Here is a 25,562-nt window from a genome sequence, read left to right as displayed (position 1 = left end):
ATTCCATGAAAGTTACAGCACATCAAGCATGGTCGCGTGGAATAATGATTGATGAAATTACTTGCAAAGCCATATCGTTTTTCTGCAAATGTGTTCTTCAGCATAAAAAAACCCTTTTGTAAACTATTCACATCACACTTGCTTTGACTAGAAGGAGGCAGTGAAAAATGGCACAAAGAATACAAGAGAGAGAGCGAGGGAGAGAAAAGAAGAAGAAGAAGAAAGAATCGTAGAGGAGGCTGGGAAATCCCCAAACAGTTGTTATTGATTCCAGTGTTTACGGGCAGATAGTTTAGTGCCGTTTACAAAACAGAACAGATGCAGCCAGTGAGCAAAAAGGTAAACAATTGCTGTGTGGCAGGTTGCCAAATCCCCGGCCTGGAGTATTAAACTCACACTGAAGTGCATTTCCCCTTTGGGTTGCACTCGCTGCCACTTCATCTCCTCCATGCCTGCTCCCTCATTTCTTCTTTCATTCTCCTTCCCTCCGTCTCTCTCACACACACACACACACACACACAAACAGAGACATGCAGTTCCAGCTCTCGCTGGCTGGCTTGTCCTGCTCTGACCCTTGGGGCCGTGTTCTGCCTAGCTGGGCCATTAGTGCAGGGAATTGCATGTGTCTGACATGGCCCTAAAAGCAATTATTAAATGCTTTTCTCCAAATGATGCCCGGCATCTTTAGGGAATGGGCAATCATGCAACAATTTAGCCACTGATTTCATTTCCTCTCTCTCTCGTGTTGGTGTTGATTGGCCTCTCTGGCAGAAACGTGAGAAAAGAGAGAGAGGCCGATCTTAAAAAGGACACAACGGGCATTCAGTGGCGTTCCTGTTCTTGACATTTACATTTATTCATTTAGCTGACGCTTTTATCCAAAGCGACTTACAATTGCTATATATGTCAGAGGTCGCACGCCTCTGGAGCAACTAGGGGTTAAGTGTCTTGCTCAGGGACACATTGGTGTCTCACAGTGGATTCGAACCCGGGTCTCTCACACCAAAGGCATGTGTCTTATCCACTGCGCCATCACCACCCACGTGACGTGTGGCCTGACCCAGAACATTAGCCTTTCAGAAAAAAAGCCTCATTTATCCACTAGCCACGTCTAAGACGGTGCTCTCCGTCAACTGTGACAGCACAACAGCGACTTTGCCAAGTGTCACAGACAGACATCCGTATAGATGCGGATGCTCAAGGGATTAGAGATGTTTTTATATGTACAGGTTTACATTTCGCATGATGTGGGAAAGAACTGCGAGAGAGAAAAAGCGAGCTGGAAAAGCACGTAGCTAGATGGAAATGCAAAGATCGGTCCATCTCATATAACAGGACGTGCGCTCTTGGTGGTGTTGAGGTTGGTGGGGCCCCAGGGCCTGAACAGACCACATGTGGAGCGCCCTGACGGCCTGAGGGAGTCTGGTTGCTGTGGCGTGCAGTGGGTTGTCTGTTGCAGCCCGCTGCTCACTGAGACAGGCGGCATTATAAGCTGCTCCCACTGACACACACTAAACCGGCTCCTTCAATGCCAGAGGCACAGTCCAGCTGGGATGCAGTCGGGGGTGGGCGGCCCTTCTTGGGGTAAAAAAATGGCAGGTTTTGATATCTTTATTAATTTGTTATAGGGAGGAGTAATTGGTTTGTGACTCTCCACTTCTGTCAATTTTTGGCAGCATTACATGCAATCATTGTTGTTCCGTAGCCATAGGTTGTGCAGGTTAGTCAAATTTACTAAAACAAAATCAGTGGCAGGTATAACAGAACTGCTTAACATATTTGAACAATTACTGAGAAATACACAATGAACCCACAGGTAAACAACTTCAATAAATCACATTACGATACTGATTTACACAGAATAAACAAAACATTAGGACTTATCCTTTAACAGGATATTTCAGGTTAAATAAAAGTTAAGATTATACATGACAATCATAAACAACCATAAAAAATTATTTGAGTTGTTTTTAAAAACTAGTACTAGGATACCGTTCAAACGTTTAGGGTCTTTATTTTAAAATGTAATTTATATCTGTGATAGGCGAGCTGAAGCAGTCATTACTCCAGTATCCAGTGTCACATGATCCTTCAGAAACCATTCTAATATGCTGATTTGGTGCTCAAGAAAAAACTTATTCCTATAATCAATGTTTAATAAATAAATAAATAAATGTTAATATTTTTGTGGAAATGAGTATTTCAGGATTATTTGATGAAAAGAACATTTAAAAGAACAGTATTTATTTATGAATACATTTATTTTGAATGGTACTGTGTGTGCAATGGAAGTTTTTATTTGGTTGGTTGTTTTCTGACTACATAACTGCATAGGTGTATGCACCTGCACATTACTGCACATTAAAACATGATGGATCTCTTCTGACAACACGTTACATACATACAGTGTGGCGTAAATGTCTGATAACACTAGTGAAAATGTTCTTAAAATGTTCATTGCATACTGAAAAAAAATCTACATTTCAGAATTTTTCAGTAGTATTTGGTTTGCCCCCCTTTTGCTTTAAAATCAACAGCCTTGAGCTGCACGAACTCCATCCACCTAAAGAACATGTTCCCCAGCATGATTCGAGATGATTCTTGAGCATCAGTGGAAAAACATCTGACTGTCTGTACACATGCTCACGTCACAAACTTACTTATTTTAGTAGTGACCTAGAAATTAAGGCTTACTGTATAAAGTTGTCAAGTTTATTGTTTTACTAAAAAAAAAAAAAAGCAATGTACTGTTTAACCTTCCAGGTTAAAATTAATGCCAGATTTTCATTGAAGTCTCAGAGTTTTGGACCCTACTGTATGTTATACAAACTGAAAACGTTGCCCTACCAAAAAGTGAGTAAAATAATATTGATTTTCTGTAAGCTTTACTGTACATAAAAAAAGAGTCTCCTTTGAGACTTTTTTTGCTGCACATTGCAGAAATCTATATACTTCTCTTCAGGCTGAATTGAAAATGACATATATGTGAAATATCCAATGTCTGTGAGTTTCAGCATGTAATGTGCACATACACTGTGTGTGCAAGAACATACAAACATCAGCCAGCTCTTTTGCTCTCTCTCCCACACACACACACACACATGCAATATGTCTCTCACTTCCACCTTTTCAGTTCTTTATCCTGTCTGCTACAAATCCACTGAGGTGTGATAGTAAGGGTTTAAACTCCTCATTGTTCCAGATCAGCTGACCTGTATGGCAGTCTCCTGAGCCCAGGCCTCACCCCATTACCTCTAAGAAAAAGTGGAGGGGGAAAAAAAGGCAATATAAAGTGAGAGGGATGAAAAGCAAGGGATGGAAGAAGATGGGTACAAAGGGCTGAGACTCCCACATCTGGTGAAGGAGGGGGGAAACAAAGTCTGTTCATCCCTTTCAGATGGAGGGGTTAAAGGAACTGGCATATCTGCGCATGAAAAGCTGTTAAATGCTTCAGTGCTTTGACAGTGTGTGATGCCAGGAGCGGCGTCGCTCCCGTGGGACAGCGCGTCAAGATTCACCCCCCTCCCCCCATCCCCACCACCACTTTCCCAGACGGGCTTTCCGCAAAAATATGGAGAATGAATAAAGCACAATAAATAACACCTAACAAGACAAAGAAAAGAAACGGCAGGTTGTTTTGATGCCTTCCATTGAAAGCGTACCATTTATTCGTCATTTACTTTAAAAATCCAGCTATGTTGCTAAAACACAAACCCTGCAGCCATCAAAAACTGTCAAAGCATTCATTGTTTGATTTCACCACATGTTTAGATTTCCTGAAACGGTTGTTAGCTGGAAATACAGTCATAAAGAGGCATGTGACTGTGCATTGCTATAACTGACTAATAGAAAAACAACTATTTCAATCATTAAATTTTGCCTATGGGCTTCTGGTTCAATGTTGTAAGTACATTATTTATATACCCTTAAGTGTCTGAAACACATTACAGACACTTTCCAGCAATACACACTTGCAGTGCCCCGGGTAATGTATTTGAAGGATTGTTGGGTCCTATATAGGTCTGTAGACCTGAATTAAGCGGCCCCATGACATAGGGCCAATTATTCAGCCCTGCTGCTCCCTCATCCTGTCTTTACAGCAGGAAAATGATGGAAAGCGTCTGCTGCTTGTAAAAATTAGTGGATTGTGGCAGGAACGTGAATTAAATGGAAGAAAAGCCCTAATGAGTCTATAATAAAAATGGACGCTGAGATCTCTACAAGGAGCCACAATAAGTGAGTCTATTACTGATCTCTCAATACTTGGCATAATATCAGTAGAACAGGAAAAAAAAAAAAAAACACGTAAAACGGTGATTGTTACAATCTTTAAAATATGAGAGCATTTGGCAAATGGTGCATTTAAACTCAAGATGCCTGGAGGAAAGGGATATTTATATATGACCCTGGACCACAAAACCAGCCATAAGTAGCATGGGTATATTTGTAGCAATAGCCAACGATACATTGTATGGGTCAAAATTATTGATTTTTCTTTTATGCCAAAAATCATTAGTATATTAAGTAAAGATCATGTTCCATGAAGATATTTTGTAAATTTCCTACCGTAAATATATCAAAACTTAATTTCTGATTAGTAATATGCGGACTTATAAGGACTTAATTTGGACAAATTTAAAGGCGATTTTCTCAATATTTAGATTTTTTTTTTGCACCCTCAGATTCCAGATTTTAAAATAAATGCATCTCGGTCAAATATTTTCTTATCCTAACAAACCATTCATCAATGGAAAGCTTATTTGGAAAAATTATGGAAAGATGATGTATAAATCTCAATTTCTAAAAAGTGACCTTATGACTGGTTTTGTGGTCCAGGGTCACATATAGTGCTAGTTTCATGTAGCTAGACATTTGGTTATCAGCATGAAGTCTGATTTACTTTGCAGTTTATTCCAGACAAAAAAGGCCCCTGAAACAGCTGCACATAACCACAGTTTGCTTTTTCACATGAAGTTTAGGTATAGTGATCATCCAACACATTGCCAATACATTTTATTTTTATTTTTAATTTGTTTTTGGCATCGGACGATATATTTTTTCTGTTTGTCCAACAAGTGTCGGAAGAGTGAAAGTTCCACCAAATTTATTTTGACAGTGCCAAGAAAACTAGCACCTTAAACACCAGCACATCTGCCAATGCTAAGAATGCTAACGCTTAAAAATAATTGATATCAGCCAATAAGTTTTTTCCATTTGGCCAATAAGTGTCGGAAGAGGACTTTTATTCTGACAGTGTTGAGAGTGTTATGTACAATGATTCAGTCAACTCAAGACACTGTTTTTTTTTCATTTTCATTAATTTAACAGTTCTGTTTACTTAATTATTTGTATGAAAAAAATGGAAATCAAAAATTGTTTGGAAAGTTTTTGCAAACACTGGTGCAATGTGCTGAGTTATCATTAGCTTGCAAGCATCTCAAACAAAAATATAAATATATTTCAAAGATTTGAAGCCCCAAACCAAGCAAACTTTATACAGAAAATGGGGCAGAAAAAAAAAATCTGTACACCTAGACTCCAGGAAATCACATACTCTTCCAGTCAAAAGTTGTAGAACACCTCCATCTTCTGAATAAAAAAGAGGTTTACTGCCAGTGGACTACTAAAATCTCCAGTTTAAGAGTGAGTGGCACCCTGGCACCCTGCACCAAAAAGACTACCACAGCATGTTGAAGCCATGCAATACCCTCTGGCACACACAGAGTTGGTCAGGGGTTCACCCTACAGCTAGATAATGACCCACAACATACCTCCAGGCTATGTTAGAACTACCTCAGAAGTAAAGGCTTCAAATCAAGGAAGAGTCAGCACAGTCTGCAGACTTAAACCCCATCGAGTTGGTTTGGGATGAACTGGACCGAAGGGTGAAAGCAAAGAAACCTACAAGTGCAACACATTTGTGGAAACTTCTGCATCAGTGTTGAGAAAAACTTTACAAACAGAATTTAGTTTTCATTAAAAAATTTAGTGTGTTCAGCTGTTATTTCTGCCAAGGGTGCTACTCTAAGTCACAAAGTTGATTGTTCAAGTGTTTATTTGTTCTATTATTTCATTTCAAAGCACAAGAGACATTAAACTGTGCAAATGTCAATAATAACAACTTTTCGGTACTGTAGCGGTCAGCCAAACAGATTAGAACTGGCAGATTTAACTTATAAACCAATTTTTATTACTCCCAGTTTTATGTGCAAAATGAATAGAAGAGCATGAAGACACTGACCTACTGCAGACTTCTTGCTGGACATCTTGCCTCCTTTCATGCCGTGCATGGTGTTGTCTTTCAGTGCGGTCTCGATCTCCTTGTCCATCAGCACACCTAGTTCCAGTGCCACTGTGTTCAGGTAGACATGGTTGAGGAAGGCAATGATGGCATGTGGTTCTGCAACTCCATTAAGCACCTGTATTTCCTCTCGAAGCATTGAGCAAAGAGCTGGAGAGGCAGTTTGAAAGCCCAGAGTCAGTCTGTCGAAGCCCTTCTCCCCACCTAGGATGCAGCTCTGGCAGTTTCGGAGAACACTGAGGACGGACTTGATCTGAAGGTGCTGGTACTAGCTGAAGACCTTTGTTTCAGGGTAGAAGAATAACAGTTGCTGAAGGCAGAAGATCTTCTGAGGAACCTTGGTCCCAACACCCAGTTCTCCCTCAGTCTGGCTCGGTTCAGTCATCATCTGGAGTTTGCCAAGTAAGTGGCTCCGCAATGAGAAACGAACATCGTCCCATGCCTTCTGGACTTCCAGAGCAAGGTCATCACATGGCATGGATAAGTTAGGGGATGAGGAGTGCTCTTCGCTAGATGCAGGGCAGGAAGTAGGGAAAGCAACACCACAATGAGAAGAGATGTTCAGTAGTAACTGCAGAACAGCCTCTTCACAAGCCTCCCCTGCCTTCAGCGAGATTTGCTGTTAAAATATATGACAGACAGAATTATTAATATCAAGAAATGAATGTGGAATCAATACTATTTCTATGTCATGATAACGTCTGTTGGACAGATTGCATTGGGATTAAGTATGCTTTTGATCGAGTCACGTGACGTGCTCATGAACATAGTCGCACTCGAGTAGAGCTCCGTACGTTTGGCCTCTTTTTGCTGACTTTTTCATTTTGTTTGAAGTTTTATTCATTGGTGGTGCTTTACCTGATGGCATGCAGTCGTAAACAGCAGGGGTTGTCTCCATCGGCTTCTCCGATTAAGAAGAAATCCAAGCCACCGACCGCGAGCGATATGATGGACAAGATGGCGAACACTGTTACACACTTTGAGGACATTCTAAGAACCGAGTTGACGGCGATGCGGAACGAGTTCGCTTCTCACATGTCAGTTGTTCAGTCGCTATGCTCTAAACTGGATCTTCTTACAGGGGAGATGAGAGAACAAAAGAAAGTTGTTGCAGATCACGATAGGCGAATAGCCGCGCTCGAGCAACAGGTTGTGGACTTGCAGGATCGCAATAGGCGCAGCAATCTGCATCTGGTCGGATTGCCTAAAGGTTCAGAAAAGGACAACCCTATGGTCTTTTTGAAAAGCTCGCTACCGACGTGGCTCCCGTCTCTGGCGGGCAAAGAGATTGAAGTGGAGTGAGCGCATCGCGTGTACACAAGGCTCTCCTCAGATCACGCTAAACCACGGGTTTTAATTTTTAAATTGCTGCGGACAGGGAGCTCATTCTGCGGGCCGCCAGACTTCATGCCCCGGTGAAAACTTCCGACGGAGCAACGCTGTCTTTCTTTCCAGATTTTTCTCTGGTCACCTCAAAGAGAAGAAGTGCATTTGTGCCAATTAGGAAAGAGATGAGAGACGCTGGCATTCAGAATTTTCTTCTCTATCTTGCAACGCTGAATGTCATTCTCAATCAAGGTGAACCTAAAATGCTACACTCCCCAGAAGCAGCAAGAGTTTTTCTCAGATCCCTTTCATCCACCAACTCTCAGTGAGCTTCAGCTGGACATTTGCTGTCTAATCAGAGAAGAGATGCTCTAAATGGTCTTTCACTGTTCACTTCTTAATTCATAGTTCATTGTGCATACAGTATCGCTTACTGATTATGAAAGTTTATTTGTTTTAGTTGTATTCTTTATCTCTCTTCTCTTCTTTTTTTTTTTTGAATAGAAATACTACCTAGTCAATATGTGACTATGGGGACAAATGTTGGTGCTACAGTAATGTGCAGGTTTTTGTTGATGCCACGGACCATATTAAGGGGTGCTGGCAGATCAAGGTTTGTTCTTGGTTTGATCTGCCCTAGTTCATGGGAATGTGTTTATGTTTTTTTGAATGGTAACGGGGAGGTTGGGGGGTGGTTTAATGGTAGACTCAACTGGTTTTATTTTCAAACTTGTATTTTGTCTTATGCAGTAATTCTGTTTGATACCTATGACTGACCTTAATATTCTGAGTTGTAATATTAATGGCCTAAATGGCCCTCACAAATGTACAGGTTTTCTGGATTTTTTGCGAAGAAGAAAGATTGATATAGTGTTAGTTAAAGAATCCAATTTGAAAGAGGAGGATATACGCAGGTGTAATAATACGTTTTATGAAGTGGTATCTCACTCATCTTCCGATACTAAAACCAAGGGTGTCCTAATATTGGTCCGGAGGACTTTAAATATTATTATTTTAGATAAAGGTTGTGATACAAATGGTAGAATAACACATATAAAAACAATAGTGGAGAATAAGAATATTGTATTTCTCTTAGTTTATGCCCCTTCCTGACCCTACTTTTTTCTCTGTTTTGTCAACCTATCTCTTGAAGTTTTCAGATTTTGAAATTATATTGGGTGCAGATATACGAATTCTGTAATGTTATCTATCTTAATGTTAAGATAGATCTGGACCAAAGGAATCACACTCTCAAGCTTTGTGTTCTAACAAACTTCGGCAATGTGTAACCTCATCCTCGTTGGTGGATAGTTGGCGTTTATTAAACCCTTCTGCTAAGTCTTTCACTTTCTTTTCTGCTACTCATAAATCCTATTCGCGAATTGACTATATTTTAATTTCTACTTCTTTATCTTCAGCTGTTCGAGATGCCGATATCTGTTCCTTGTCTTTGTCAGATCATGATGGAAATTTGCGCAGGTTATCTTTGATCCCTCGGTCATCTCGTGCCACTAGATTTGTAAATTGTTAAAGGATGAAAACCTTTGCAGTCAATTCAGGAATAAATTTGCTGAGTGCATTGAAATTAACCAAGGTTCAGTGGATGATCCTCGAACACTTTGGAAAGCAGTTAAAGGATTTATAAGGAATAACTCAATTTCATATGCCTCTTTCCTTCAGAAAAACCGACAAAAAAAGATAGTTGAACTGGAATCACAGCTCCAGAATCTGACTAGAGATAATCAGCATTGTTTCTCAGACAATACACTCATTAAAATCATGGCGGTTAGGTCCAAAATCTCCAAACTCAGATTTGGAATACCTGGCTGAACCGATCACTCTTCAGGAGCTGGAGTCAGCAATTCGATCTATGAACAAGGGGAAATCCCAGGCATAGATGGCATTCCAATCGAATTGTATACTACTTTTTGGTTGGATTTAGGCCCCCTCGTGTTAGATATGATACATTTTTCAGTTACTCAAGGCTCATTTCACCCATCTATTAATATAGCTGTTATTTCTCTCTTGTTAAAAAAAGATAGAGATCCTACTTCCTGTTCTAGTTACCGGCCACTTTCTTTGATAGGGACTGATGTTAAATTATATGCTACAGTATTATCTCGTCGTCTTGAGAAATTTATGAATAGGCTAGTTCATCATGACCAAACAGGATTCATTAAATCTCGCTCCACTTCGGATAATTTACGCAGGTTATATCATATTATTAATTCAAAGAATAGTTTGTCCTCTCCTTGTGCAGTATTATCTCTAGATACGAAAGCTTTTGACCAGCTAGAATGGAACTATTTATGGGCGGTTCTACAGCATCTGGGTCTAGGATCGAGTTTCATAAATATGATAAAAGTTCTGTATGCCAATCCAGCAGCCACTGTTCTCACAGGTGCTGTTCGCTCTAACCCATTCTTTATACATCGAGGTACTCGTCAGTGTTGCCCGCTGTCTCCTCTGTTATTTACCCTATCCTTGGAACCCTTAGCTCAAGCAATCCGACAATCTGAAATGATTTCTCCCATAAATTTGCGGAATACTCATCATCATATTTCTTTGTTTGCTGATGATATCTTATTGTTTTTGGAGAAGCTGTCACATTCTACTCCTCATGTGCTGAATTTGACCATTTTGGATCTCTCTCAGGGTTTAAAATTAATTGGAGAAAGTCATGTTTACTTCCCCTCAATTCTAAAATTGATTCCATGTCCCTTTCTATATCTATTCCATTGTTTCAAAACTTTAAATACTTGGGGATAGATGTTTTTCCTTCCCTGCAGGAAATCGTCTGAAAAAACTATAATGGTATTCTAGCTAAAGTATCCTCAGATTTGGATAATTGGTCTCGTCTTCCTACTTCTTTTCAGGCTTGTATATCAGTGATTAAAATGAATGTTCTTCCACGTATCAATTTCTTTTCTTCCATGATTCCTCTCGCTCCACCGGTTGGCTACTGGAACAAACTAGATAAATGTGTTTCACGGTATATATGGGACGGGAAACGTCCTCATTTTAAACTGACTACCTTACAACGATGTAGATTACATGGAGGTCTTTCCCTAATTTTAGACTGCATGCTCAAGCCTTTTCCCTCCGCCCCTTTATCAGTTAGGTTTGATCCTGACGCTTCTGTGTCTTGGAGAGCAATTGAGGAATCTATCGTTTATCCGTATAAATTGACGCTTCTTGTTTTCTCGGGAGTTCCGCTTAGGCAGTGTAAATCTCGGTTTGGTCCCATTGTAACCCATCTCCTCTCCATATGGAGGGATGTTGAATGACGTTCACAACTAGCTACAAAATGGCATAGGCATTCGTCTATTTTCCACAATAATAACCTTTTGTCAGGCAGTACTCCGTTTTATTGTCCGCAATGGACTCATAAACACTCTGGGAGATATCTATGATGACAGTGGTTTAAAATCCTCCCAGAATCTTAAAACTCAATATAATCTGCAGGCAGCTCCTTTTTTATGTATTTGTGTATTAGATCGGCCTTATGGGCATATGGGGTGCCTTGAAACACTCAACTGCCTGTTCACCTTTTGCACAAACTAATCCTTCCTTCTGAGGAATCTCCCTCCTCTGCTTTAGTCATCTATCTCTTTCTTCTTGAGCATTCATTCAAACCTTTATCTATTACTACTGTTTGGGCTAAGGATCTTAATGAGGATGTGCATGTTTTATTTTCCAATCAGGTATGGGGTATGTTTAAATTGTCTTCTAAAAACCCTAATCACCAAATGATTCATTGGAAATTGCTGCATAGGGTTTACTTGACTCCAATGAAACGTTTTTTTATGAATCTGTCGTCTTCTCCTAAGTGTAGTCTCTGTTTCCAAGGAGTTTTAGGCACGTTTTTGCATTTTTTTTGGGGGGAGTGCCCCTTTCTCTCACCTTTTTGGACTTAGCTCTCACTGGACCTATCATATTTGTTGGGTACTGAGATATGTTTGACTCCGCGCCATTTTTTCATGAATGACTTCACCTTGTCCGTCCAACAAAGATCTTTACTGTTAGCTGCTCTCACAGCAGCAAAAAATTGCTGGTCAACCGTTGGAATCCTCCTCACACAATGGACAGACGAACCTGGACTGTGTATTTGTTGGACATTATCTCGATGGAACTCTCTTCTTCTCATATACATGGATCTGACGTGAAAACTGTTAATTCATAGCATTCAGTCTTCTTTTCTAAAATCTTTGTAAAAATTATTTTATTGTTATTTGTTTATCTATTAATAAATATATTTTATTATTATTATTTTTTATTTTTTTTAAGTCTACCAAGGAGCAGGATGTGTTGGGGTGGGTTCTAAATTTGTACAGCTGCTTTTTGTTTTGTACTACTGTTCCAGAGAATAAAATTCAATAAACAGTTGTTAACAAAAAAAAGTATGCTTTTGATCACCAAGGTTCGAAGGAAGTCCAGAAGCTCTTGGTGTCCTGTAGCCACTGGTGTCAGAATGCTCAAGTTGCGCTGACTGAACCACTGGAGGCATTCTATTGGACTGGGCACTCTCTCTCCGCTACTGGCCTCACCAACCTTGGCCTGCAGTTCCTTCAGGTTCTGTTCAATACTGTAATAGAAGGAAGAAACACAAACTCTCAAGAAGGGGTACAAACTCTGCATAAAAGTCTTCAGTGTCAGTGATTTACTTTCCGCTGTTTAATGGCACTAAATCAACGTAAAGCAATATTAAAATACTAATGTCCCAGGGTTCAATAATTTGTTCTGCTGACTCATTTAGGTCAGTAGTTCAGATTTTTACCTGCCCTGCTTGTTTGCTGACCCCCACATACATACATACATAATGGCCATGTGGCATACAGAAAAGACTAAGAAAAAAAGTTGGAAGATTTTTTTCTAGTTTACATAGCTACACACAATTGTGATAAGCAAGTCCTCAAAACTAGGCCCACACACTCTTTTATGTGGATGAAATATGCAGAAGTTTAAAAAAAAAAAAAAAAAAAAAAAAAATATTGGGAAAAATAAAAGAAAAAATATAAGTAAAATAAAAAAATACATTTAAATGAATTAAAAACATGGTAAAATGTATTAAACAGGGCAGGGAGGGTTGCATTGTCAATGATACCTGAAAGCATGAACATATAGCCAACAATATCTAATATTGCTAACGAAGCTTTGTCTGTGGGGCTCTGCTGGGGCAATTACAGCTGTGGTTCCTACACATTCTGAAGTTTGAAAACTGCCTGCTTTGTGCGATCCACTTCTTCTATCAGTAAAACGTCAAAGAAAAATAGACACAACATGGACATCCTGTTTAGAGAATCTTTGTCTGACTTCATATTGCGCAGTTGAATTACAATGAACTTTTAGCATTGAAGTTATTTTTATGCACCTTCACAATGTGTTACATGCGAGCTGTCTCTTTAAACTCAAGTACACTCCGGTTACCGTCACTCTACAGCTGATTTCACCCACATTGAGGCTAATGAACACAGACATCAATATATCAGTTGTGTGTGCGTGTTTCGGCATGTGGCACGTCTCTCTCAACGACACAGGATGAGCCGATCTTCCTCATAACCCCACGGCATCAGCACTTCTGTCTCCTTCTATCCGTGAAAAATGAGACATGACACAAAGCCGTAAAGCCATACAGGTACATACACACACACACACAGCAGCTGAAACACAGACACTTCTATTACAAAGCGACATAAACCACTGCTGTAAACACTACGGCTATGCATGAGTCCAGATGCCTTCGAATGGCAGCTTATTAAATTCCATTTAAACCTGACACAGTTTTACTTCCTCGAAAAAAAGAGAGCAAACATAAAGTGAACATAAAGGGCTGTTAATTTTAACGATATGCAGCTGAATAATGTAGAAAGCAAAGATGAAGAGGGCTCTTTTCGTTGGTTAAAATGCAAGGTTGCCGACAGGAATCCAACAAATGTGTCTCTTTTTGTAGTAAAAAGGAAATATGTGTGACGAGAGGACATGAAGGTGCTGGAAAAGCAAATCTTCCCATTCTGTTTAATGAACAGCCTAAAGCTCGCTGTAAAAACACAAACGCTAACAGGGAACATAAAAATTCTGTTTTACACACTAAAGATGCTGTCGACACAGACACACAAACAAAACTGCCCTTTTATAGTGATGAAATTCCGCTTATAGTCGACGCGTGTTGACGAAAGCAGCCAAATTGTAATTAAATGTGCTGATTTACTTCACTTTTACAGTTTATTTTACCACTTTGGTGTATTTTGAGAAGTTTCATGTGAACTATTGTGTTTATAGGGTGTTCTGAACAAGTTCATGACTATTATTTGCTCCTCTGTGTTTTCTGTGAACGTTGTTAACTCAAGGATATCGCTCAGCTTAGCTCTTATACATTAGTTAAGTGTAGCCATCCAGAGCTAGCAGAAAGGCAGATATACTAAGTCTGTTTAATGTTTCTAATAAAATAAGGATTTGTGCTCAGAGCCGGTGCTGAGCCAGGCGTCACCCCAGGACTCTGCTCAAACAGCAGGGTCTAAACGAGCTTCCATCTGTGCAGCCACACAACGCTAAAACTTCATAAAAGTCCCATCTCTCATCCGCATACACTCCTGCCATTGGCCAACGCCTGCGGAATCCCTTCTGTATTGGAGCTGGATGGGGTCAGCGATCACTGAAGGCGAGTCACGGACAGTGTTGGTCTGAGCACTCATGAGGACTGGAATCAATCAAAGGGGCAGCTGCTGTCAAACTTCTGGCCGGCTGCCACTGATGAAGTGTCAGAGTTTCACATTGCAACAATAAATATTTAAGGGACATGCTTCACATATGAATAGATTATGGGTTCAAAATGAATTACTTTTTTTTTCTAAAAAATAAATACAATCAGACTAAATGAGCTTTTGGGAAAATTTTGGTTTGCACATATAAAGCATTCTACACTAAGTGCACTAAATATTTTTTCCCTCCATCCAAAATATATTTTATACTTAAAAGAATAATATTATTTTTGACAAATTTTAAAACTCCAGTCATCCTAGAACAAGTGGTTTAATTCCCTCACATGGTCGCTGACACATTGGGAACTCGTCTTTTATTGGATACTAATCTACATATGTGTATATGGAAAAGTCTACAGTGGCATTGTGATGCAATTCCCTGTTATGCTGCATCCATACCAGTAAGTGTCAGTATAAAGACCTAGACCACTGTCAAAGCAAAAGAAAGTAAAACAAAACAAAACAAAAAAAATCTGATTTTTCCATCAGACATCAAGTTACGAACTAAAAACAGCACCAAAATTGATTTGATAAAATAACAACTTAAAAAAATAATAATAATCAGAAACACAAACATTTATTAATATTAAATATGATGTCATTTCACTCATTTAAAATATTAACAAAGCATCTATCCTAACTATGCATGAATGCACTGTTTATTGCAGTCCAATACACTCTTAAAAATAATGCCATAGAAGAACCTTTTTTGTCTAAATGGTTCCATAAAGAACCTTTAACATCTGATGAACCTTTCTATTTCACAAAAGGGTCTTTGTGGTGCAAGAAAGTTCTTCAGATTATAAAAAAGGTAAGAAAGAGATGGTTCTTTAAAGAACCTTTGACTGAATGGTTCTTTGTGGAACCAAAAATGGTTCTTCAAATGGCATTGCTGTGAAGAACCTTTTAAGCAGCTTTATTTTTTAAGAGTGTAGTCGGGAACCACTGCCTTATTTTTTTTTCTCCATATTTACTAACCGCAGTAAAAATACTTTGTACCATTTACCCATATAAAGAGTATAATACTTGATGACACATGACATAATATATGAAATTAAGCACTGCTCATTTGTTTTGATTCATTGCTATTTAACGATGTACCTACGAATATGAACATTTCACAAATATGAGATATAATTACATACAACTAATTAAAGGTACATACACTGAGATACCTATATGAAATATCTATTCCTAAATAAATAAAAAATAGGTATACAGACATATCTCAAAGTGAAGACAATGTGCCCTCACTGATCTGACCTCACCTGAAGAGGTGTGCTAACCCCCCCCAGATTCATCAGATCCAATAACACGATTTTCACTGACTCGGCAGCCACACACAACAAGAAAGAAAGAACAGAAGCAGACACAGAGAGAGAGAGAGCGTCTCAGAGAAACACACCGACTAAAGCCAAAAAGACCGTCAACAGCCTCACACGCGCACAAAAAATTCCTGATTAATCTACCCTTTAAATCAAACAACAACAAAAGGAGAAGTTGAAAGGAATTTCAGGGAGACCAGCTCCACACAAAACCCTGAGCGCAGAGACTAGCGAAAGCTCCCTTAAGCCTCATTCTCTGCTTCCTCCCTGTCTGCCAATCACGCTTCCAAAAACTGTAATTGTTTTTCAAATCCGCACAAACCAGACATGACAGACCAGGTAAAGAGAGAGCGAGAGGGTGCGGGAGGAGAACAAGAGGACTAGAAAGAAAGATAGAGGCAACGGGAATCTTTTATTAAATATGATGGCATGTTTCACAGCTCTCTGCCTTACAGAAACCCAATACACTGATTAGTCAGCGCTTTGACGTTATCTTAAGTTCCTTGTCAAAATTAATTTAGTGTGGGTGGGCTGTCGCGCTCCAGGAGAGTGAAGCAGAGAAGGAAATAGCAGGGTGAGAGGGAGGGAGAGGAAAATATCTTTTTCAAATAAGCCCCAGCTTCAGTGAGCACCAAGTCATGTGCCCAGGAAACAAATAACCTATCTGGGAGCTATCAAAGAAGGCCTCTCTTTCCCTGAATATGCCGGACCCAATGAGACCCATGAAAGTGGATCCCGCCGACTCCAGATCTGGCCCGCTTAGCCTCCTCCGGTGCCAAACCCCCAACGGGTTATTTGTCAGGACGCACACACGAGGTAAATTGGCATGCCGCTGCGGCTATCTTCCATAAGCCGGGTTGAAATCCGAAGCTCGGCCTCCTGTCGGTGTACTATGGCTGACACTTCATTAGGGGCCGGCATGCTGCCGGTGGCCTCCCCGAGTGTCCGATTTGATGAAGCTTAATGGATAACAGCGTTTCAATTTGGGAGATCCGAGGCTGTTTGACAGGCTATCTTAATCTCCTTCAATTAAGAAGCGGCTCTTAGGCAAATCTCCGACATCCTAGAGCCGAGAGGAGGCGTCCCGTCTCGTTGACCCAAAAATGGGTTAGGACCGAGAAACAAGCCAGTCAGTGGCGAATTCTCCGGTTTCCCGTTCTTCTCTTGGGTTTGTCCTAGGATAAGTGGATCAGATAGCAGGTGTAGAGCACAGCTTTGGCCCACCCCAGAGGAGGTCACGGAAAAGGGTGAAGCCGTTGCCCACGTCCATCTACATTGGCTCGGCTCCGACTGACCATTGGAGCTACACCCCTTCCGCCCTCCCTTTCTCTTTCTCCTAGGCGCAATTCCCTATTATCCGGGTTCTTTGTTCTTATAATGGTTCCCCATCTTCCATCTTTCTCCAAGAACACAAAATAACCCTTTAATGCTTAGAGAGGCAGAAAAACTGTCTCGGCCTTCAGTAATAATCCTTGAATTACCCACACAAGGGTTTTCGTTTCAAGATGTGGAATCTTCAATTATTACTTTCCCATTTGGAGAGGAGAGAGGCCGGACAGACAGGAATGAGAACGTGTGTCTAATGGCAGGGGGGAGTAAGACCGCCTTTGTTCACGCACAACACATTTAGCGTAGACCCTTCTGGTCTGCGCGTGTCCTCAAAGCAACATAAAGGATAAAAGCATGGCAGAGATAGATTTTTTTCAAAACCGGCGGCACAATGGAAAGAGGTGCCATAGGGAGGGAGGAAAAGGATGAGGTAGAAAGGGAAGGATCAGGAGAACAAACAGAAATCTAGTCGTGAGAAGCATGTCCTCCAAAACTACCGATGCAGGTGAGAATCTGAGCTGCATTACCGGTGTAAAAAGATTTTTTTTTTTTTTTGCGAATTAAAACAGAGCGAGAGAAACAAGTTCAGGGGCGCTCGTCAACATGTCCTTCACCGACAACAAAACCGTAATATCTGATAATACCACAACCTCCCATCAAAATGGAAAAAGCGGTCTAGCTGCAAGCTTACATTCAGAATGTGTTTAAGTTCATTGATTTCAGATGAAGTGGCATGCTATTCATCAACCCTCAATTAATCATGTGGTCTCAATGTTAGGATTACTGACACTGGAGGAAGCTTCTGTGGAAATAATAGCTCTGAAAATGAAGCGCTATAATGTCCACTCAAGCACTAAACAACTGCTACCGCCCTACATCTCCTACATGACAAAAAATCATTGTGCTTAATATATTTACCTGAGAGTAAAATATATTTGGTTTGCTGAGAGTAGCCATTCATACAGTATCCTTGTAGTACAAACACCTTGGTCATATATATTAAAATATTGATGCATTTTATATCAGTGTGATCAATAATCTTCTAAAGAACCAGCACCTTTAAAACTGAAGCACATGGAAGATCAATACAAATTGAGACTGTCTCATTTTGAATGCGTCAGTCCATTAAAAACCTACAAGATGTGTGTTTATGTGTTTGAGATGAAGGGCTGTATTCCCTGTATAACAGTAAATGACAATCCATAATCTTTTTTATAAGTATCTCAGGATTGAGCATAGATGGCTTTTATTCTATAAAATATGCAACATCACTGTAATACAAACACACAGACCTAAAAATGACATATAGGCCTAGTGTAAAACATTACTGATTTGTTGATCATTTATTCCGAGTATTCCTTTCCCTTTATGCCTTGCAAACACAAATAATCTACACTATTGTTAAAAAAAATTAATTTGTTTTGTTTTGTTTTTTGCAAGTCCTCTAGGCTACTGACCTGCAGGCGTTAAGTCTGAGTTTCTCCTCTGTGTCTCTGATCAGGTTTTGGATGTCCATCTCACTGGGGATTCCTTCCACCTGCAGCTCCACAAATGCATGGTCATGCAGGAAGTCACCTTGCCAGTCCATCTCTTCCCTGCAAAACAATGAAACACTGGTGAAACTTTATCATTTCTTTCCTACTTTAAAAACATACTTCAGTCCTCATATTTATATACATTTAGACCATGAGGTAAATGCAGCCCTTCAGCTCTGTTTAAGGAAGACTATTTACCATTTTGTTTTGAAATAGGGTCAGTGTTGCCATGTCCACTTACTGTATGCGAATAAAGGCTAATCCACACCAAGAATGATAACTATAAGTGAAGTGAAGAAAGTGAAAGTGAAGTGACATTCAGCCAAGTATGGTGACCCATACTCGGAATTCGTGCTCTGCATTTAACCCATCCAACGTGCACACACACAGCAGTGAACACACACACACAACGTGAACACACACCCAGAGCAGTGGGCAGCCATTTATGCTGCGGCGCCCGGGGAGCAGTTGGGGGTTCGGTGCCTTGCTCAAGGGCACCTCAGTCGCATTGAGGGTGGAGAGAGCGCTGGACATTCACTCCCCCCACCTACAATTCCTGCCGGCCGGGGACTCGAACCCGCAACCTTTGGATTACAAGGCCGACTCTCTAACCATTAGGCCACGACTTCCCCCTCAATAAAAATATATAACAACTCTATTAGCGTCCAAACCAATGATGACCAAATGTTGTTTTGTTTATTATTGTTTTTTATTATACTGTGCTGCAGATTTGTCTTCTGCCATTACCCTGATAGCACACGTACATCTCCAAGACGTCTATTTGATGTCTGCATTTACATCTGCAAGACGTATTATTTAGGGTGTTTGCTCATCTGTAATACTTCTATAGGACGTTTCCTTTTAGATATCAAATAGACGTCTATTAGATGTCTTTAAGATGTTTATGATTTAGAATGTATGTAAAACTGACATCTGAAAGACGTCTGCCAGACGTTTGTAGACAGCAGATGCTTTCCAGATCACGAGATCTTTAACAGACATCTTGCAGACGTACGTGTGCTATCTGGGTAGCTCTTTAATGTCAGGTGTATTCTGACTGAACAGACTTAAAGCAATAATTAAAACTGTATAGATATTGTTAAACTTATCGTCCTTAGTGTGAACGGCCCTTTAATAATCATTCTGCTGATTATAAGCATGCACTGCTCTTATGTCGTCTGCCACTGTAAATACTCCAGTTCTTTAAAACAGGATGGATTCTGATTGGCTGTCAATGTTTCATCATTCATCAGCTGGAAAAATACTTCAACAGACTCGGACTCTTAGGGCTTGTGACTTCATAAAGCTGGATATAAATTTGGAAAGTCACAGTTTGCATTTTGGGGCTTTTTTCCAGAATATACAGTAGTTGCATCTTTGGTATTGCTAATGCCTAGGTAGCATAATAAAGTGTGACACATTTTGCCCTAGGTTTCAGTTTTTTCCAAGACTTTTTTTGCCAAAAGATGCCAAAGAGATTTATTCATTACCAACCTTGTTTAATATAATTAGTATTTAATTTAAATTTTGTTTTGTTTTGTTTTATGTTTCTCTCATCATAATTCATAAAACCACCCCAAAATAAAAGTGAAAAAGTAAAAAGGACTTTTAGGCAAGGAAAGTTGGGCTTTTTCAGTGAGATCTGGCAACCCAAGTGAAATGAACAAAAGTACAGAATAGTTTCTCCTGCAGCAAATGACTGTATTGGGTAAAATACATCTCTATACAGCTCCATTTCACATCTAACCTACTTTGTGGACAGCCATTGCCAGTAAAATGAAAACAAGTGGAAAGAAATAATCAATGTCTGCTTGTGTACTGCATTTGTATGAATGGGATCAAATGTAAGTTTGAAAAGGGAAGCCTTTATGTTTGATGAAATGTGTCCTCGAACATATATGACGGCCCCTTACACGAAATGATTTGATTTTACCTCCAGCAAGATCTTTGCGCGTCAAAGCGCAGCTGGAACAAGGTGCTAGTTATCATCTGCCATAAATATTTCTAGCCTCAATCCATTGCTTTTCATCTATCCGCCTCCCCTCTCTGTGTCAAGCTGGAGTGCCATTCAATTAACAGTACAGCTCGGTGGTAATACATGCATATTGGAAAGAGCGGCCTTGCGGTATTATCAGATGCCGACAGGATATAGACTGACACATCTTCTTGCCCTCGCTTTAAATAAGCAATCCATCTGGCCTCAGATTGCTATAAAGCCCTTAACGTTCAAGTCTCACATAGATCCAGCACGCGCTCGAGAGAGAGACTGTATCAACGTCGTCATCGCAAGTCAAGTGGAGTGTAATGGAGAGTGTCAGTGTCAATTTGGCTTTGCTGGCACCCCTCTCCCCTTCATCTGGGCTGATTTTAATAATCCCTGTCAAACACCAAACAGCTCGCACTTCCTCTCCGACACGACAGCCCTTTCTCCTCGCGCAGACAGAAATCTCAACATTAATTTAGCCTGCACAAAGGCAAAGGCTGTCCAGCTGGACAAATATTATTTCCCTCACTTGACAGACTCCGCAGTTAAGCTCGCGTGTTATTATTTTCTAAACTCTATTCAAGCCTCGACTACTGTCTGAGGGGAAAGAGTGAAGAGAGAGAGAGTGACTTGTGTAGGTTTTTAAGACACAGGATTAGGAACTGAACAGTGTAATTACACAGGGACCGACTGCGTCAATGTCTGTGTGTACACGCGTATGTGTAGCCGATGTTACAAAGGGATGTGCATCATCAGCCGTGTCTCATCCGCATGAGAGTTGTGGGAAAAGTGTCAGGTTCATGCTGTCACCACATAGGGCCCAATTAGGCAGATGCACCCTCCATTTCCTTTGTCTTATCTATTTTGAACTCAAATGTTGTGGAGTCCCATAGTAGTTCTGAAAGCTGCCACACAAGGAAGAGAGCTGGTGCTGTGCATACGTGTGTGTGTGTGTGTGAGAGAGAGAGAGAGCTGGGGCAGATGTATTCTCTCGACACTTAAAGACACACTAGTATTTTTCCGCATGTCTACCCTTACAAACTGCTCTACACTCAGAATGGAGGTAGCAGTGTGAAATATTTAGCAGCCAGTGCCTCTGCTAACTGTCTAAAAGAGTTTTTTTTTTATCATGTTCTAGCTCCCAAAACTCTTAAATAAAGCTTTTGGGATATTTGATGTATTATATTGTTTTCCTCCAAAATAGTGTGAATGTTGTGTTTGTTGGTTGGTTGGTTGAGACCAGCAAAAGTGTGCAATATTCATACAACACAGGTGAATGTGAAAAAAGAATGAATGCAAGGAAGAAAGAAAAAAGTTCCAGGGGAATAAATCCAGTCTGTGTTTACTGACTGTGAGCATGTTGTTGTTTTTTTGCCGGATGACTTTTCCTGAACTTGTCCTGGAATGGTTATGACAATATTTTACTATACTTCACAATTTTTGGCTAACATGTGAACTACTGTATTCAAAAGTTTCCACTGCATTTCAGTTTCAGCTGAATTTGTCAAAATATGTCAGGAGCTACAACATGAATGAGAGCTGCAGTAGTACAAAAAATAAGAAGTCACCGTCATATATAGGAAATGTAATGGAAGTTATGTTCACAATTACTGTTATGATTAATTAAATAAAGGCTACCATGGTAACCACTCTCAGGTTTTTTTTCTCAATGTCATCCAACAACACTTAATTTTCAAGAGCTAGAAATCAGGTTGTTTAAGCAGACTGAAATGGACACATTTCATTGCAGAGCATTTTAATTCATATCGATAGCCTATTCAAAATTCACATTTATTTAGTCAATCACAGTTGGTCCGATGGGAAGTTGAAATATGATTTTGACTTAATTGCAGGGTTATACACATAGATTTAAAGTCGTAAAAAAAATTTATATTAGATATGTCCACTTCCAATTTTAGTGAAGCATAAAATTTTTCAAGCTCAGAGACCCATTTTTACACAGTAAAATCTAGAGACAAAAGTATAGAAACAAACTAGAACTAGAGACAAAATCAAAACTATCAATTCTAACAAGCCTACACTACAAATGTTTGGGGTCGATATGTTTTTTAATACTTTTATTCAGCAATGATGAGTTAAATTGATTAAAAGTGATAGTAAAGGTATTTATAATGTTACAAAAGGTTTCTATTTACATTTAGTCATTTAGCAGACTTACAAATGAGGACAATGGAAGCAATCAAAATCAACAAAAGGGCAATAATATGCAATTGCTATAACAAGTCTCAGTTAGCCTAACGCAGTACACATAGCAAGGTTTTTTGTTCTTCTAATTATATAATAAATCAAAAGAAAACAGATAGAATAGAAAAAGAATAAAGCAAGCTAGTATTAGAGGCCTTTTTTGCTTTTTGTTAATTGTATAATAAATACAAATTAAACAAATAGAATACAAAAAGAATAAAAAGAATAGAGAAGCTAGTGTTAGTTTATTTTTATTTTTTTAAGAAAACAAGCAGTAAATGAATAGAGTGCAAGTCTAAAAGGGGCAATTTTTTTTTTTTTTTTCAAAGAATAGAACTAAAATAGATAGTGCTAGGGTTAGAGGGTAAAATAAAGCCGATTCTTGAAGATGGCTTGACTCAGCTGCTCGGATTGAGTTGGGCAAATAAATACTGTTCTTTTAAACTTTCTATTCATCAAAGAATCAAGAAAAAAGTACCACAATTTTCACAAAAATATTAAGCAGCACAACTGTTTTAAAAATATCAAATCAGCACATTACAATGATTTATGAAGGATCATGCTACACAGAAGTTTGAAGTAATGGCTGCTGAAAATTGCCAGCTTTGCCATCACATTAATAAATTACATTTCAAAATATAAGTAACCTTGCTAATATTTTAAAATAATATGGTTTGTACTGTATTTTTGATCAAATAAATGTAGGCTTTGTGAGCATAAGATTTTTAAAATGAAAAAAAAAACAACAAAAAACAACAATTATATATACAGTGCCCTCCATAAGTATTGGAACAGGAAAATTGCTCTGTTGGCTGTGGAGTCAAGACATATACAAATATGATTAAAAGATGAATATGAGACAAAACTACAGAATGTCACATTTTATTATTAGCCGATTACATACATGTTTTACCAAATAAAAAGAGCAGCACATTTAGAGTTCATCCCACTCATTGATGTGAGCATAAGTATTGGGACAGTTGAACATAAGGCAGATATAAAAGATTAAAAGCTATTATTTAGTTGCAGATCCCTTGCGCACAATCACAGCAGTGAGTCTGTGACCCATAGACATCACCAGACTCTTGGTCTCATCCTTTGAAATACTTTTCCCAGCCTTTAATGCAGCCAATTCCAATTGTTGCTTGTTTTGGGGAGTTTCTGCCTTTACTCTCGTCTCCAGCTGGTGAAATTCATGTTCAATCGGATTTAAATCTGGAGATTGATTGGGCAATCTAAGACTTTTCATTTCTTTGCCCTTATAAATTTCTTGACTGAACTGGCAGGGTGTTTTGGGTCATTGACCTGATGCAATATCAAGCACTTCCGAATAAATCTGGTGGCATTTTCTTGAATATTGGTAGGCAAGATGGTTTTGTACCCTTCCAAATTCATTCTGCTACAGTCATCATACATTAAGTCATCAGTAAAGTTGAGAGGGCCTGATCCAGAGGCAGCCATGCATGCCCATGCCACGACACCACCTCCACCATGCTTTACAGATGAGGCTGTATGCTTGGGATCATTTGCAGCTCCCTTTTTTTCTCCACATTTTTGCTTTCCCATCACTTAGATAAAGGTTCATCTATGTCTCATCAGTCCATAAACACAGTTCCAAAACTCTTCTGGCTCACCTTTGTGCTTTTTTGCAAACTCTAATCTTGCCTTTCTATTTTTGGTGCTGGTCAGAGGTTTGCATCTTGCTGTGTAGCATCTGTAATTCTGTGTCAAAGTCTCCTGAGGACAGTAGATTGTCAGAGCATCACCCCAGCTTTCTGGAACTTGTTGGTGATTTTACAGACACGTCTTTTAGGATTCATTTTCACAGCTTTTATGATTTGTCTGTCATCAACTACTGTTGTTTTCTCTGTTGTTTAGCATTCAAATTGCTTGCTATTCTCTCAAAGTCAGCTCCCTCGTCTTCATCCTGGTTTGTGTGTGTCATCATCGAATGCAAGATTCAGAATGCAGAAGTAATGGATATAACTGATACAACACATTCCCTGCTTTTAATATCTGAAGAATTAATGCAACAGGACACAGCTGATCACTTAGAAAGACCTGTGAGGCAACTGTTACAATACTTATGCTCACATCAGATAGAGGGATGAAACTCTAAAAGTGCTGAACTTCTTATCTGGTAAAACATGTATGTGTTGAATCACCCAATAATAAAATGTGACATTCTGTAGTTTTGTCTCATATTCATCTTTTAATCATATTCGTAAATGCCTTGACTCCACAGCCAACAGAGCAATTTTGTCTTTATATATATATATGTGTGTGTGTGTGTGTGTGTGTGTATGTGTGTGTGTATATATATATATATATATATATATATATATATATATATATATATACACACACACACATATATCTTTCAATTAATAAAATCTGCATTCACAATAACTATAAAAGAATTAGCAAAATGCTGTTAAAATAGAACTACAGTATGTAACACCAAATCACATCACTTTCCAAAAGCATTTCATGTCAAACAGCTCTTTGACACAGAAGTGCATATATACATGCCGGTTCTTTCAAAGCATGTAACTATTGTACTACATCACCACTGATGGTCCAATCCCCATTATCACACACCAGTAAATACTACTTAACACTGAGCACAGTACCTTTTCACGCTGTGGTTTCAGGGGCTCTTCATCACATTAAATCCAACAGCAATGAATGACTATCAGGGCTAAAATCCAAGCAGACTGGCCAGGTGCATTTCTTCCCAAATCTTTACTTTTCATTGCAGTGAAATGACCTAAATGATCTGAGAAGTGTTTACTATTG

At 39.3% G+C, this 25,562-nt stretch overlaps 1 protein-coding gene across 1 annotated transcript in view; it reads right to left on the bottom strand.

Moving 5' to 3' along the window:
* The window catches only part of LOC306870429 (uncharacterized protein KIAA0825-like), a gene marked incomplete at its 3' end in the record, with an annotated part of 140,295 nt that extends 114,793 nt beyond the window's left edge, over positions 1–25,502 (bottom strand). The window contains 5 exon segments of the mRNA XM_079417696.1: positions 6,242–6,569; positions 6,573–6,920; positions 12,044–12,212; positions 18,497–18,634; positions 25,397–25,502. Of these exon segments, the coding sequence (XP_079273822.1) occupies positions 6,242–6,569; positions 6,573–6,920; positions 12,044–12,212; positions 18,497–18,627 (976 nt within the window). The 5' untranslated portion in view covers positions 18,628–18,634; positions 25,397–25,502.
* Between the last annotated feature and the right edge of the window lie 60 nt (positions 25,503–25,562).

Source organism: Barbus barbus (genome assembly GCF_936440315.1).
Source record: "Barbus barbus genome assembly, chromosome: 5".
In the NCBI taxonomy this organism is placed as follows: Eukaryota; Metazoa; Chordata; class Actinopteri; order Cypriniformes; family Cyprinidae; genus Barbus; species Barbus barbus.
The sequence above is the reverse complement of the archived record's forward strand: the minus strand, read 5'-3'. Positions and strand labels throughout refer to the sequence as shown.